The 16,380-nt window shown below is 38.4% G+C and overlaps 1 protein-coding gene across 1 annotated transcript in view; it reads left to right on the top strand.

Annotated features, from left to right (window-relative positions):
• LOC149237998 (endochitinase 4-like) overlaps window positions 1–15,474 on the top strand; it is a 62,305-nt gene extending 46,831 nt beyond the window's left edge. Inside the window, exons 1-3 of the mRNA XM_089372884.1 lie at window positions 14,166–14,669; window positions 14,788–14,902; window positions 14,997–15,474. Of these exons, the coding sequence (XP_089229010.1) occupies window positions 14,252–14,669; window positions 14,788–14,902; window positions 14,997–15,291 (828 nt within the window). The 5' untranslated portion in view covers window positions 14,166–14,251 and the 3' untranslated portion in view covers window positions 15,292–15,474. Of the gene's footprint in view, window positions 14,670–14,787; window positions 14,903–14,996 lie in introns of the transcript that reaches the window.
• Window positions 15,475–16,380: the final 906 nt, after the last annotated feature.

Below are 16,380 nucleotides of genomic sequence, written 5' to 3'. Positions count from 1 at the left end.
TTTTGGAGCAGCAAAAAGAATTTTGAGAAAAAACATTTCAGGTTATGGATTCAACCTTGGATCAGTTACAATGTTACGGTGTTCAAAGAAGCAACCAACTATTTCATTGTCTTTTATAGAGGCAGAGTATATTGCAATAGCAACAACAACATGTGAAGCAATTTGGTTGAAGAAAGTATTGTTAGATCTAAAACAAGAACCAAAATATGCCACCACTAATTACTGTGATAACTTGTCTACATTGCCATAACTAAAAATCCAGTGTTTCATAATTGCACCAAACACATTGATATCAAATATCATTTCATAAGAGACTATGTGGCAAAAGGAGAAATTGAAATAAAGTTTTGTACAACAAATGAACAACTTGTACATATATTTACCGAAGCACTTCCTAAAGGGAAGGTCAAATACTTAAGGGATATGCTTGGAATCACCTCATTAAGAATTAAGGGGAGTGTTGAGGATAATGCTTAAAATAAAGCTATGTAATTGCTGACAAATTAGCGAGCAAATTTTGTGTCCTCAGTTATCAGAATTAGGGTAGCAAATTTATAGATGTAGTAAGTGATCATTCAACGAATTATTAGGGGCAGTAGATTAGTCAGATAATGAATAATGAAATTATAAATATGTGGGCTATATAACAATGTATCCATTGCTCCTATGAAGATATGAGATTCCAATGAGAGTTCAGCTCATGGATTGAGAATGAGACTTCTCTTATTTTTGTTTATTAGTTTTGTTTATGTTTTCATATGTATGCTTTTGATAAATTTAACATTTACAAACAAGCAAAACCCTCGAGAGAACATTCAATGTTTTAAACTATCTATTAAACAATTTTTACCCTTTGGGTAAGGTTGCTCTCGCACCATATAATTACTTCTTATTTCTCTCAAGATTGAGGTTTATATTATACTTATTTATTTAAACCGTGTCAAATTTTTTTCTCTTATTTACTTAGGGTTTAAACCATTTTCCCTTCTTTGTAAGAAGATTCCTCTTGTTTTGAATCTTTTCCCTGTTGGCTATCTGGGATTCTTATTTGTTAATTTCCCTTTTTCTAGATGGGAGTTGAGCATGAAAGTAACCTTGACAAAGTAAAACCGCACTCTGTAGTTTGTCCTACTATTATTTGTTCTTGGATTTATCGATTTTTATACTTTAGGTTCTCATATTGATTGTTGATATGTTGATTTTCATTTCCAGGTACATCATATCTCAAAACTCGCACAACCTCTAGAGTTATCTTCTAGAAAACTCTCGTTACTAAACTCACAGATTCATTTTGTTTTCTTACCCAGGTTTGATTTACTTCAAGAATTTTCTGGCTTCTCGTTATATGGATATATTTGTCCTATACAAACAATATTTATTACATTAGAGATTTTTCTTAGCATATTTCCTTAGTCATGGTATTTTAAGAATTCCCATTTAATTTTTCTTCACGTTAAACTAGGCTTAACGCCGCATCCAAATTAATATAGTTGTATATAACTGTTTAAAAGGGAGACTTGTTGAAGTTCCCAGTGTCTAGACTATTTTTGTTTTTAATTATATACAATTATATTCCTACTTTTTCTTTGAAGAATTTAACTCCATAAGAATCATTGAATTTGTCGACTTTTCTTTTCGGTTCAAGAAACTTGTAAATTAAACTAATGTATATCTTATGTTCATTTTATTATTAGATCTGCATGGCATTCAATAGAAGTATATTTCTCTGTCTACACATAAAATTTCTTCTGCCTGTTATGTTATTATAGTTTCCAATTGGACATTCACTCTTGTTTTGTATCGATACAAAATTCTCGTTGTAGAGTTGTTTTTCTTCTATATAGGCAGATCAATTATCCCTGCTTAATTATTATTATGTTCAGAAGTTTTCAAACGTATAGTTTCTTTGTTACTACATGGTTCCTCTTCTTCCCTTTTTTTTAGTATATGCTTAAATATTTTATGAATTTTGTTGCTGACAATACCAAAGCATTTTATATGTACATAACTCCTCTATACACACAAACACCTAATTTCTTTCTATCCTTGAAGAGTCGGAGTACCATTTGTTTAGTTGATATACGAAATTACTTTATTTTCCAACCATTCAGGTTAATTTTCTTCTCTAACAAGTAGAATAATGTATGGTTATTATAGAATAACAATTTCGTGTATTTGAATCTTTTCCGTTCTAATTCTTATGGTATCTGACATCATTTACATGAGACATTTCTGAAATTGGTCCTTTAAAATTTTGCATTCAGCAAATCAAGTTACAATCTCTGCAATGGTATTTACTGGATTTCTTCCTACACATTTTCTCTTAATTTCTTTCGATATAAATACAAAAAATAAAATGTACTTTGACATAGACATATGTTTGATTTTAGCTATTTTCACGCTACCTAAATAATTACATTCTGAACAGGGTAAACAAAATAAACATTTTTCATATAAAATAATAGTGATTTTAGCTATTTCCATGCTACCTAAATAATTCCATTATGAACCGGGTAAACAAAATAAACATTTTGCATATAAAATAATACTGTTAGAAACATCGACTTGTAATATTCTTTCGGAAACTACAGGTTGATTACTTTGGCTATACCTAGTCTACACAATCTTTGCCTACAATAGTTTATATATATATATATATTTTGCTTCTTTTCCGTCTCTCCAATTTCTTGTCAGAAAATTATGAGAAAAAAACCATAAAATGAGAGATTTTTATTCATATATCACTTTTAGGTAGTTATTAACTTTCCCCATCTCATCCATGAGTGATAGGTGGTTAAGTGCTCCTTTATGAGCTCTTGTTTCCTATTTCTAGAGAAAATTTCTTATTTTTAAGAAACATTAAATTGGCCAATACATAATTTTCAGAATTAAATCTAATCACCAAAATTAGATGTCTAAGACATGCTAAGGGATAAAAATCTAGAACTTACTAATGGATAAAATAATTTATATAATAATTTCAGTTTTTTTCCTCTTTCAACCATTTAGTTTTTTTTCCTTTTTCAACAATATATACTTCAACCATTAATTTTTCATTTTTCTTATATTCATAAAATAAAACATAAATACAATATTACAATTATCAATAAATTATTATAATTAAATATTTGTTTGTCTCTTTAATATAGCACACTAAATCCAAACTAAACTTATATACATATATTTACAATAAAGTCTTTAACCTAACGGATATCCCAACACACTTCATAATTCAACACATTGCTTTCGTCAATAAATTGCAAAAATAATGTGTATATTTATGATGGTCAAAGAGAGAATTAGGTCAAAATGTCTCAAAAGTGGGTCTTATGATCTACCATGAGACGTTAATCAATGAACATGGGTTTACACATTTCAAGGTATAAAGGGATTCATTTGTAGTTGAATAGATCATAAGCATAAACAACAAAACTAATTTTTTTAACCATAATATTGTATTCTTGAAAGTATGTGTAGAAACATTTTTGTGAATTCTTTTTATGAATAAGGAATTTGTGTTAGTGAAATGGAGAGTTTATAAGCATACAATTTATTTTTCAAAAGATGTCCATAAACTACAATTTATTTTTCAAAAGATGTCCATAAACTACAATTTATTTTTCAAAAGATGTCCATAAACTACAATTTATTTTTTAAAAGATTTCCATAAACTACAATTTCATTTATATGTAATTATAGTTTTAAAAACTAGAATTGTTAATTGGACTAGTTCATCTATCAAACTGGGTTTTAAACTCGAACATGTCAAATAAAGATTCGTTAGATCTTTTTTTTTCCACTGGAAAAATCCGTAATTTTCATTAAGAGAGAAAATTACATATAGTAGATGCAAAAAGCATATGCACTATCAGAGCCTTTAAATCAGATACGCCACGCAGGGTGATCTGTTTTTGTACCAGAAGCATATGTATAGTCAGTTAAACATCTAGCTGATATTACCGCGCAGGGTCCGTAGTATTCATTCTATATATCATAGAAACAATAATAGCTCTAAAAACATCAGTTTTTCAAATCATTATGCGGTTCAAAGACTGTTGTTCCTTTGGTATCGCTGATCTATGTAAGGCCTGTGGTAATATCTGTATTCTTCAGATCCTTGCTGTTCCAGTATTATCCATTCGCCTCTTGGTAGTATCGTAAATGTGAGTACAAGAGATATGGGTAAAAGCTGCCTTGAAATTGTGTGCTTCATACAATATGTTGCTGAGGGTGTGTATATGACATATTGAAGATTGATTGAACCAGTTCACTATATTCAAAGAATCCCCAAATATGTTTAGATGTAGACACTGATGTCCCAAAGAGAAATGTAGAAGGTGACGCAGAGTCATAAGTTCAGCAAAGTTGTTTGAACCCACTCCGAGTCCCAATTTGACTTTATATTGTTGGTTTTCACTGATGTGAAGTATGAAGCCCCCCCCACAACCGTTTTGGTTTGAGGCACCATCGAAGAAGGCCCAAGGGACGGTTCTGTCAATGATAGGGGGAGGATTTATGCTCCGCACCCTAGAGGGAGTGGGTTCAGGCAGTTCTAGATAAGAGGAGATGATGCTGGCTTCTGTTCTAGCCCAACATACAGTCTGGTTGTCGAAGATATATCTGTTGCGCGCCTTCCAGATATGCCAAGAGACCACCGATGGTAGGTTCTGAAGCTTGGACCGAGAGTATCTGCTATTCCAGTCTGCCCAAGCGCTTTGTAAGTCTCCGTCGTTCCAAGATCCAGTAAAACCGATAGACGTGGATAAGTTTTGCCAGAGATGTCTTATAGCTGTGCATTGCAGGAAGAGATGTACAGTGGATTCTGAATCTGCTTTACACAGTATACACCATGATGGACCATATATCGCTCTGTGGATTAAATGATCTCCCGTAGGTACGATATCCTTGAGAGCACACCAGAAAAAAAGTCTGATGCGCGGTGGGGCAGCAAGCTTCCATATATCGCTCCACCATTTAATAACAATTTCGGGCTTTTTATGCTGAATAAGAGAGCAGTATCCAGGCTTCGGGGCGTATATGCCATTGTCAGCCAAACACCATACAAGTTCATCAGTCCCCTGTTTTATTCTTATATGCGATTCAGTTAATGCATATATAAATTCCAGCCACTCCTGTTGCCACTGTGGGGGAAGATCAAGCTGCGCAGCTGACTTCCAAGCCTGTGCGAAAATATTGGTATTTTGTTGGTCTGCGATATCTGCAAAGACCTTGATCTCCCGTGAATGAAGATGTCTGATGAGATCTCTGCTTAGTATATGCCTTCCCCCACTTCCAATCCAAGGGTCGAGTCCAATCCTACCAAGTGAACCATCATTTATTCTCCAAACCAGGTGGTCTCGAATGTGAGGGAGAGAAAGAATCAGTGCCTTCCACACCGATGAGCAGCCTCTTGTCTGCCATGAAGGTAATCTGATCCAGTCAAGTAAACTCTGAGGCCATATGTATTTGTGATATGAAATATGTGCCCAGAGGTTCTGACTTGTCATTAGAGACCAACCCATTTTTGCCGCTATAGCTTGTGCAAAAGAGGGAAGATCTTTGAGTCCCCAGCCACCCCATTTCTTCGGAAGTGCTATCTTTTGCCAACTTATCCAGGCAAATATTCTTTTGTCCTGATTGCCATTCCAGAGATAGTTGTTACAGATCTGTTTTAAGTGCCCTAGAATGCTTCTTGGTATCCATGCCAGTGCCATCCAAAAGACTGGTGTGGCTTCCAAGACGGATTTAATAAGAATCAATCTACCAGCCCTGGACAAGTATCTGAAGCTCCACACAGTAAGTTTCTTTTCCAGCTTATTAACCAGCCAAACCCAATCAGCAATTCTTTGGCATGTGGGTTTGAGCCAGTACCCTAAGTATTTGAGCCCTCTGTCCAATGGATGTATGCAGTAGGGAAAAGCCTGCTGTGCTACTTGAGCTTCTTGTACAGTAGTGCGAGTAAATGTGATAGAGGATTTAGAGTGATTTGCAATCATACCTGTAGCAGAGGTAAAGAGGCGAAGAATATTGTAAAAATTCCTAGAATCCCGAATACTGCCATCCAATAGAATGAGCACATCATCCACGAATAGTAGATGAGTGAGAAAGCAATCATCAGAGATCCGCAGCCCATGAATGTCTCCGTTCCTTTTAGCCGATGCAATAAGCCTGCTTAATCCTTCCATGACAATGAGAAAGAGCAGAGGTGACAGCGGACAGCCTTGTCTCAGTCCTCGTTCCGAATGAAAGAATGGTGAGGCTGAGCCATTTATGAGAATGCTGAAGGATGGGGATGTAATGCAGGCCATAATCCAAGTGATGTAGCTGTGGGGGAATCCAAGGTGGATGAGCATCATCTTGATGTATAGCCAACTGACACGATCGAAGGCTTTAGATAGATCAATCTTGAGAATGATGCTTTTGAGATGCTTTGTCCAGATTGAATGAATTGCTTCTTGTGCCGAACCAATAGCTTCATGAATCTGTCTAGAGTCCAGGAACGCAAATTGTTGGGGGGCAATATGTCTGTTGGCTATGATCTTGGATATGATTTTGTACAGGCAGTTGCATAAGGAGATGGGTCTATAATCATCAAAAGAAGATGGGGAGTCAGATTTTGGAATGAGCGCAATGAAGGTCGAGTTAATGGCATGATATAAAGACCCCGAGATCCTGCTTTCCTCCACAACCTTCACCAAATCTTGACCCAGAATATCATAGAAAGCCAGGTAGAATTCAATGGTCCAGCCATCCGGCCCTGGGCTCTTGTCTTTTTTGAACCATTTTAATATACCTTCAAGTTCCCCAGAAGTAACTGGAGCATTGAGCTCCTCTGCATCATCCTCCTCAACAAATCTCGGAAAGTGTCTAGCTATATTGATGATGTCAGGGAGGTTTGATTCTCGGGGACTCTTATAGAGACCTCTGAAATGAGTTATCCCAAGATGAGCCAGCTTATTGAAGGAGTCAGCCATATCTCCTTCTGGCGTAGGTAATTGCCAAATAGTATTTGACACCTTTCTTCCTTTGGCATAACTGTGGAAAAATTTCGAGTTTTCATCCCCTGCTTGTAACCAGATTGCTCTGCTCCTTAGTCTCAGGGATTCCTCTCGCTCCTTGAGTATATAAGCCTTCTGGTTTTCCAATTCGATCAGACGTCCCTTATCCTCTGCTGATATGAATCCCAACCCTCGCTCATCAGTAAGAGCGCTCAATTCTGATTCAATATGTGTGAGATGAGCTGTATCTCGGGCATGCTTTTCCTTAGCCCAGTTAATGGAGAGGTGTTTGATTTCTGAGAGATTTTTGCAAAACCCCCTAGCCAAAGATTCTCCTCCATTAATGGGGTGGGCAAGCCAGTAATCAGAGATCATCTTAATGTAGGTCGGGTCTCTCAGCCAGGTGTGATTAAACTTGAATGGGGCCTTTGGTTTTTTGCAAGGCCCTTGAATTTCTAAATATATAGGCAAATGATCCGATAAACCTCCCGATCCTACCCATTGCTTGTAATGGTGCAGCTGGTGAAGGAGCGAATCTTTCATGATGAATCTATCCAGTCTACGGGCCAACGCAGCATCCCCAACCCTTCTATTTCTCCAAGTCGGAAGGAGTTTTTGCATGGGGATATCTACAAAGTTAGTCTGCTCTAACAGGTTGGTCATATAATCAGTAATAGAGTCAATTTGTGCCGCCGATCCCCATGATTCTCTGAACCCTAGTGAGAAATTGAGATCACCACCGATGATAGTCTTATCCCCTTCGATAAGAGAGAGGTGTAGGAGCCTCTGCCAGAATAGCTCTCTGTGATTACACGGGCCATATACATTCACCACCCTGAGTTCCATGCCTAGGTCAGCCGAAAAGAAGTCCAGACCCAAGTAACCAGTCCCTCCCCACGTGGCATCGACTCTAATAGAGCGGGGGTTAGTTCCGATTGCCAGTCCTCCAGATCTACCGACAGCATCTAGGGATATAAATGACCAACCCGGAGTCAGAGCTTGAAAGGTTTTGGAGATCTGATCAGCAGAGCAAAGAGTCTCTTGTAGCATAATAATATCAATAGATTCAGTCTCAATGAGACGCTTCAAGGCTAGTTTCTTAGGGGCACTAGCCAGCCCTCTGCAATTATAAGATAAGCACTTCATGGAGGAACCCTACGCGGGGTTCGTCCAGCTCTAAGGACCCCATCGATGGTAGATTGCCTCCCAGATACAACCTCCGCTCCAGCTTTCATAATAGCTTTTGAGAGATCTGTTTTCCTACCCCTGGTAGGCATGGGTCCGTCCCCTGACCCAATGATACCGAGACCGGACTGGTGGATCGACGAGTCTGTGATATGAGATCGGGATCGAAGGAAGTATGAGTGAGGAGGAGAATCAACAGAGGATGATCGGGGGGGGAAGATGAGACAAGAGAGGGCAATGAGGGTCCAGTGGTGGCAATAATGGGCGGAGATGGTACATAGAGAGGGGACTGAGATGGCTGAATAGACGATACAGCAGAAATATTAATCTGATCAGAAAAGGAGAGAGAGGGATTAAGAAGAGTAGCCGAGGCTGAAACTGTTCCTGCGACTGAGCAAGCCCAGGTCATTGGTGGCGAAGTGTGCCTGAGATCGGGATCCACCACTGGTGAGGAAGCCACCAGAGACGGTCCAGCAGAGATTGGATGCGATGAAGTAGGAGAGGCTGGCCTGGAAGGGGCAGGAGTGTTCCTCGGAGAACCGTCTGATTTCCGAATGAGTGGGCATTCTTTGATGAGGTGCCCCACCTTGTGGCATCGCCTGCACCTGAACGGAACACCCTCATAGTCCAGAATCTGGGTCCTGATATGTCTCCCCCACTGTAATGTAATCTTTTCCTCCAGCCCCTCCCGAGTATCTAAATGTACCAATATACGAGCGAGTGTCCTGCTTCTGGATTCCACAAATGTGCGATCATGATCTAAGTAGGTGCCTAGAGCATTACCGATCCTGATGAAAACTTCTTCGCGCCAGTACTGTAATGGAAGACCTGGCAAACGTACCCAGATTGGTCCAGCTCCGATTTGTTCACGTTCAGGGTCGAATAGTGGGCTCCATCTCTTGAGGAGGACCGGGGCCATTCCGATATGCCAATACCTAGCCAGAACAATATTCGTGTAGCTTTCTTCAGAAAAATGGAGAGAGAACCATCCCCTTGGTAGAACATGTACTTCTGGCAGATCAATAAGCATTCCTCCCCAAATCTCATTCACCCAATGCGACAGCCGTTTAGCTGTATATGTCCTGCCCCGGACATGCCCTACCAGCACAGTATTGGCCATAATAGCAAAATCTCCTAAATTCGAATCCTCTCCAAATCGGATGGTGATGTCTCTTGTAGTAGCCTTAATGCACTTCGACTTTTTCTTGCATGAACGGGGAGCTGACGGATGGTCGAACAGGGGGTTTGGTACACCTTCCTGTGGGGAGGGCTTGTCCGGCTTTTCCTTGACCGCAGGGGGTTCGATGCACCCAGAAGGGCGAGATCCCGCACAGGTAGTGTGCGTCGGGGCCGGATCCGGGGGGTTAACCGACGGATCAAGAAAAATAGATGGTGATAGAGGGTCGAAAGAAGGTGGAGGGGCCTCCGCAGCGGGGGGGTCACATGGAGGCCCAGAAAAGTGCGGAACCGAGCCGTGCCGGGGGAGAGAATCAACGGGCGAAGGATGATCAGATACCGGGCCAGAAGACGGCGAAGGCGGTGCAGACGGTGAACCAGTTGCAAAGCAGGGATTATGGAATATAACCCTATCCGGAAACGGTTCATCCGAATAGTCCACCGCCTCTGTCTCCATAATGTCGGCCATTGATTCCACAGATCGAGAAGCAAAGGAGACGGGTGTCAGCGACGGTGAGGAGTGCAGGGAGCTATGCGCAGAACCGAGACGGGCTTCAGGAAAGAGATCGGAAGCCCTAGACTAACCTTGACCTTCACGAGCGCAACCCTCCATTCGATCTCCATGTTTTCTTCGTTAGATCTTAATGAATCAGTCTTTAAAAAAAATACATGAAATAATTGGTTTTTAATGGAAAAAAATATTTTAAGATTTAAAACCATGATTCCAAACCAATAGAGATAAAACATGCAAAGTAAAGGTAAAGGTGAATATATCAAATTGGCACCAAGTGCAATATATATCAGCAACATAATACATAATCAATGAGGCTCTAACTGGTCTCTAGAGTCCTGAAAAATTGCTATAAGCTATAGCGTCACTGGCCTACTGCAAGTCTACATATCAGTGATCAACACTCCTCATCATGATCAAACTCATCACTACTACATCAACATGAGCTACATAAATAATCTGGCTAAGTGTTTGAGGACTCCTAAAACTCCTCTGCAACCTTACCCGTAGTGGTAGTAGTAGTAGAAAGAGACATAAAAACTACAAATCATTGATCAACATGATCACTCATGAAACTCATCATTGATTCACCGCTACTAAAAATGGGATCACCAGCAAGAGATACATAAACATCATCTTGCTCAAAGTCTTCAAACATGGATTTCTCAACTTTATAGTATGATAGATATTAAAAAAATTTAGCATGCCTAACTAGTGATTTTGGTTTACGGGAAGGGTTAATCTCCTCGGCCTTATAATGTAGTAGAAAAATCTTATCATCCCTAATCAATTATTTTCCTTCCAGTGAAGGGTACATTCTTGTTAAGGCCATGGTAGAGAAGTTCGACTATCAATACCACCAACATCAAGAAAATTCAAAAATCAATGCCACCAACATCAAGGTTCTTAAAGGACTTTATGCTCTTGATCAAATGTCAATCTCATACCCTCATGCATGATAGAATCAAATGGAAACATTGCAAACCCCCAAACCATGAAATCTTGAAAACCATTAAGTCTGTTGAATTTGAGTGAACTCTAAAATTCTAGTTTCTCCATATGAAATCCAATGAAGTCGAAACCACTCTAAAAAATCCTCAGTCATTTCATGGTAATGTTAACAATTTAAGTGAAAGGATAATAATGAAAAATAAAGGAAATGTCACTTTTACTTTAAAAATTTAACATTACCATTGATTTCTAGTTTTGTTAGGGCTGATATGTGTGAGGTAAATGAGAGGGGAGTCATGCCTTTCTTAGAGAGGTTGTTTTTGGAGGGAAACAAACTAAAATTTCCCTAAAAATGGCATCAAAACTCACATAACTACATTATGTGGGGTATGTAGCTAGCCTAGCAATAAATCGGTCGGTTTATGAAGGAACAAATCGGTTTATGGGAAAATCGACCGGTTCCTTCAAAATTTGGTCGATGTATGGCTGGTCATACCAAAAAACCTGTGCGCCAGTCAAAAAACTGGGTTTTCAACCGATTTGATGGCCAGGTCTAATGAACTGGCCGATTTGATCAGTTTCTGGTTCAGATAGGCTAGTTTTGAAAACTATGGATGTACTTTTGTAGGACATTATGGTATTTTAAAGCAAAGTGACACTCACTATCCTTGATACGACTATTGAATGGAAGGTATGGAAGGTATTTGTGTATTTTGAGGCCAACTAGTCTTTTTCCTAATGCAAAGTTGTCCATCTTGTGAAGGAATCATTGTAGTTTCTAACATGGTAGAATTTCTCCTTCGTGGAATAAAAAAAAATTAGTTAAGTGGTTTTGTCTCAAATATTGGAGACTCGTATTTATTATGTTGCAAAAGTTAAGTGCCCTATTAATATTTGACATTGGGAAGGAAATTAAGGAGTTCAAAGATGATCTTCTCACTATTGGAAATTTTCTGAATTACGTAAAACTATCTAATGGACTTAACCATTTCCCCAAAGCATAGGTGTCTATCTTTCCTTCAGTTAAAGGGATGCCAAATTTAACTTTTACCTTGAGCGACATCATACCTCTAAAATGATTAATCAAAGGTGCCTCGATTACTTTTTGGAGCTTTTGAATTATTTGGTGAAATTGTCCATCATCTTGTTTCTTTGTCACTCATGGCTTACTTAAGAAGTATCTTGATAGGATCTCTTGGTTTGCGATCATTCTTTTTACCTACCTTGGGAAACCACTTGGGTTAGGAAAGGAAGTCTTCAACAATCTTTGTTAGTTCAAAGGCCACCTCCCTATACCCTAACCTCTTTAGGGGCAATAATGAAACAAAAACAAAGAGAAGATTACTTCAATACTACTAATTTGAAATACACGAGAATGAAACAAAGATAGAATATTATGTACAATAACACAAAGATATTGCAAAGAACACAATATTATGTACTGAAACCAAAACTTTGTTAAAGAATGGAATAGTGAAAAGACTACAATATGCAAAGTAATACAAATTGTTTATAATGGTGGTAGCCTATCTTGAAGATGAGATGTCTGTGTGATAATATTCTCAAAAACCCCTTATAATGGTGGTAGCTTATCTTGAAGATGAGATGTATTTGTGATACTCATTCTCAAAAACCCCTTCTCAAGAAGTTGAAAGTGTTTTAACATAAATTCTAAAATCCTAAAAAGTAAAACCCGTGAAGTTTAAAACTCACCGTGACCCAAAGAGATGATGTGTGTTGACATATTGGGGGATGATGCCTAAACTTTTGTCAAGTCAAAGAATGCTATGCTAGGGTTAAACAGACAATGGCAAGGGTTGAAGATAGTACATCAAGAAGCAATGATGTTACTGAAAAAACACCACACGTTAAGACGAAGATACCATGTAGGCATTCGAGGCATCTAAGGAGTTACTCAAAAGACACCACATGTTAAGACAAAGATACCATGTAAACATTCGAAGGCATCTAAGGAGGATTTATGACGAGTTTCTGATTAAAATGCCCTACCTCCATCTTAAAATACTCCATGGGCCTATGCAGGATACCACTCTTAAGTTCCAATCTTCTTCCAATATCCAAAGCACTTTCTTTAGCCATGTAAAACCAATAATAACTAAAATGAACCAATTAAAAATTAATTAAAATAAATAAATATCTTAACATAAATTTTAGTTTAATATAACCTTCGTCTAAACCTTTTATGAATTTGATTTTTTTAATAACTTAAAATAATGAAAAATTATTAGAAAAATCAGTTATTAATACTAAAAGGAAATTACAATAAAAATATTTCAAAATACTCAACCTATATTTATACCAAAAATAATAAATTTAATAATTTAAAATTACAATTTTAACCCAATTTCCATATATATATATATTTTTTTCATATTTACTTTGAAGCTTACTTTCGGATAAATCATATAAGCGATCGTTCATATTATATATATAATTCCTATAAATAAATTAACACTAATAATTATAGTATATCAGAGATTAATTATTTTTTCCCCGATTATAAGAGAATGGGCAGAAGTGCTGCTTGTAATTGAGGAGATCGTGGATGGAGTTAGTGGGATTACCGCTAAAGCAACCACCATAAGCCATGCTGGATAGATAAACAAAAAAAAAACTTATATCGGTTGGTATATCCGTTGGCAGATGCTATGTTGATTGGTAAATGTTTTTCAATGCAAGATGTCCACCATTGACACTAACTAAGAGAAAACTGACCTGGAGTGTAGGCAACAAAAACGTGTCATAAACCATGAAATATGGCCATTAGAGACACAAGTGAGTAAATCTTGTTAATCTAGATGCACATGTCCTTCAATACTATTATCATCGAATTGGGATCTTGTTTCCAAGAAAGGCTACAAGATGGAAAGTAAGACTCCTGCAATTCAACGCTCCCCAGCGAGGCGCGTCCCGTCACCTAAAGACGCCAACGTGGACTCGATGCCTTCAACGCTTCCCAGCGGGCATCTTATCTCAATTGCATATTCAGTTTATCTAATCAGTACGGAACACAATTGATTTTGCCCTTATTTATTGGATTTCCAAATCTACAGTTCTCAGGTCTCCTTGTCTCTGCATTACAGATTCGATTCATCGAACGGATAAGGAGTAAAGACCCAATGCCAAGGCAGACTCGCGGGCGTTCAACGTTCCCGAACAAAGCGCGTCCCGCCGCCTATTAAGTCCTTACAATTAGTTTATAAAATCAAACTCTAGATGGCTGCAATTATTGCAACTGTTTTGATAAAATCAAAGCTGCCAGTATTGACCCAACTAGCTTAACAAGTATAGGGGAAGGAGGAGATTGCGTTGGGATTTTTCTATAAAGAGAAGAATTCGATTGAGCAGATCCAAAAAGATATTAAACCTTTGAGATTGAGTGTGGGATTGTGCGAGAAAATTATTAGCGATGGGGAGTGGTTGTGGTACTTCGGCAATGGCTCTGGTTCTAATGCTGGTCCTGGTGGACGTCAGTGTTAATGCTCAGAACTGTGGCTGTGCCAGTGGTCTGTGTTGCAGCCAGTATGGATATTGCGGGACGACCTCCGATTACTGCGGCGATGGCTGCCAGAGCGGCCCCTGTACAAGCTCAGGTGGAGGATCTCCTAGTACCGGAGGTGGAAACGTGGGCACCATAATTTCCCAGAGTGTCTTCGATGGCCTTGCGGGCGGAGCTGCCAGCTCCTGCGAGGGCAAAGGATTCTACACTTACGACGCTTTCATTGCAGCTGCCAATGCATATTCTGGATTTGGCACCACCGGTGCCAGCGACGACCAGAAGAGAGAGCTCGCTGCCTTCTTCGCTAATGCAATGCACGAAACTGGAGGTATATAATCTACCTACTGAACAACCATAATAATCTCTACCTCATAATCTATGTCTACAAATATTTCATCGATGATGAATGTTAATATATCAATTAATTAATTATTCCGTCATGTCAGGGCTCTGCTACATCAACGAGATAGACCCTCAAACTATCTACTGTAATTCCTCGACCACGTGGCCGTGTGCGAGCGGGAAGAGCTACCATGGGCGCGGCCCACTCCAGTTAAGCTGGTATGTAACTCATCATGCAACTAATACCGTCTCCACCTCTATCTGTAATGGTAACAGAGGCTAAGACCCACTGTTGGAATGTTACTGAATGCAGGAATTACAATTATGGAGCGGCGGGGCAGGACATTGGATTCGACGGGCTGAACAACCCAGACGTAGTGGGACAAGACGCGACCATCTCGTTCAAGACGGCTGTGTGGTTCTGGATGAAGAATAGCAACTGCCATTCTGCCATAACCTCCGGGCAGGGCTTCGGTGCCACAATCAAAGCCATCAACAGCATGGAATGCAATGGTCGAAACACTGCTGCAGTGAATAGCAGAGTTAGTTACTACAATACAATATGTGGCCAATTGGGTGTCGATACCGGAGCCAATGTCTCCTGCTAAATCATTTTTCTCTTCATGGCTGGATGCCAAATATACATCAATAAGATGCCAGAGACGTCCATGGCTATCCACTAAATAAAAATTACACTGCACCTCTCGTGCCGTGCATATAGATTCTTTCACAATATCATCTTCAAGATTTAGTTGAAGTGCAGGGTAAAAAATATATCATTGGTTTTCTTAAATTTGCATCTTATATGATCATTTTCTTTGGAATTTCCAAAAAGTCGGATGACAATCCGTGTTTCTCCGTGCTCTGAAACAAATCAGCAAACTTAACCATATTGTTTGGGTAACGCTGGCTTTCTGCGTTGGTCAATCTGTTAACGATAACTTTGCCAAACAGACAACCTTTTGCTAAAGTACACTTCAAAATCATCGAATTTTACATTTAATTTGTGAAAATGCAATGATGCAATCAGGTGCGTAATTCATCATAATCCAATATTTTATCGAGATGCAAGCAGCCCTACAACTAGGGGAGGTCCTAATTTTGGATAATAAGGAGTTCTGCAAGTTTAACCATAGGCCTAATTTATCATAATGAAATAGAAAGCACCTAGCATAAGAAATAGCAAACCCCAATCATGGATAGTAGGGTGGAGCATAGGCCTAATTTTATCATAATGAAATAGAAAGCACCTCGTATAAGGAATAGCAAACTCCAATCATGGATAGTAGGGTGAATGAATTCATGGTTAAATTCGATAGGTATTTATACGTATTTCTCTTATTTAATTAATAAAATTGATCATTTTAAAATATGCACGTTATTGATAATGGTTATGACTTTTTAATTACTGTTAATTTAACACTACTATATATAAAGGGGATTTAAGATAATATTTAAGCAAATTTTTGAGTAAATTGTCTTAACTTAAGAAAAAAAAAATGTAAATTGTTTTAAATATTGTCTTTAAGCAAGTGTCTTAACTTATTGTCTTAAAAAATTGCCTCTATAAAGACAATATAGAAAATAAGTATTTGTCTCTTAAGAGACAATTCCTTTTTGTCTCTCAATAGACTATAGCTACTATTAAAGACATATTGTCTCTATAGAGACAATAAATGGGATTAAATGTCTTGAAT

Source organism: Pinus tabuliformis, chromosome 8 (assembly GCF_031772625.1).
Source record: "Pinus tabuliformis cultivar Carrire ecotype Pingquan chromosome 8, CPIR1, whole genome shotgun sequence".
Taxonomy (NCBI): Eukaryota; Viridiplantae; Streptophyta; class Pinopsida; order Pinales; family Pinaceae; genus Pinus; species Pinus tabuliformis.
Note: the sequence above shows the minus strand (reverse complement) of the source record. Positions and strands in the feature narration are given on the sequence as shown.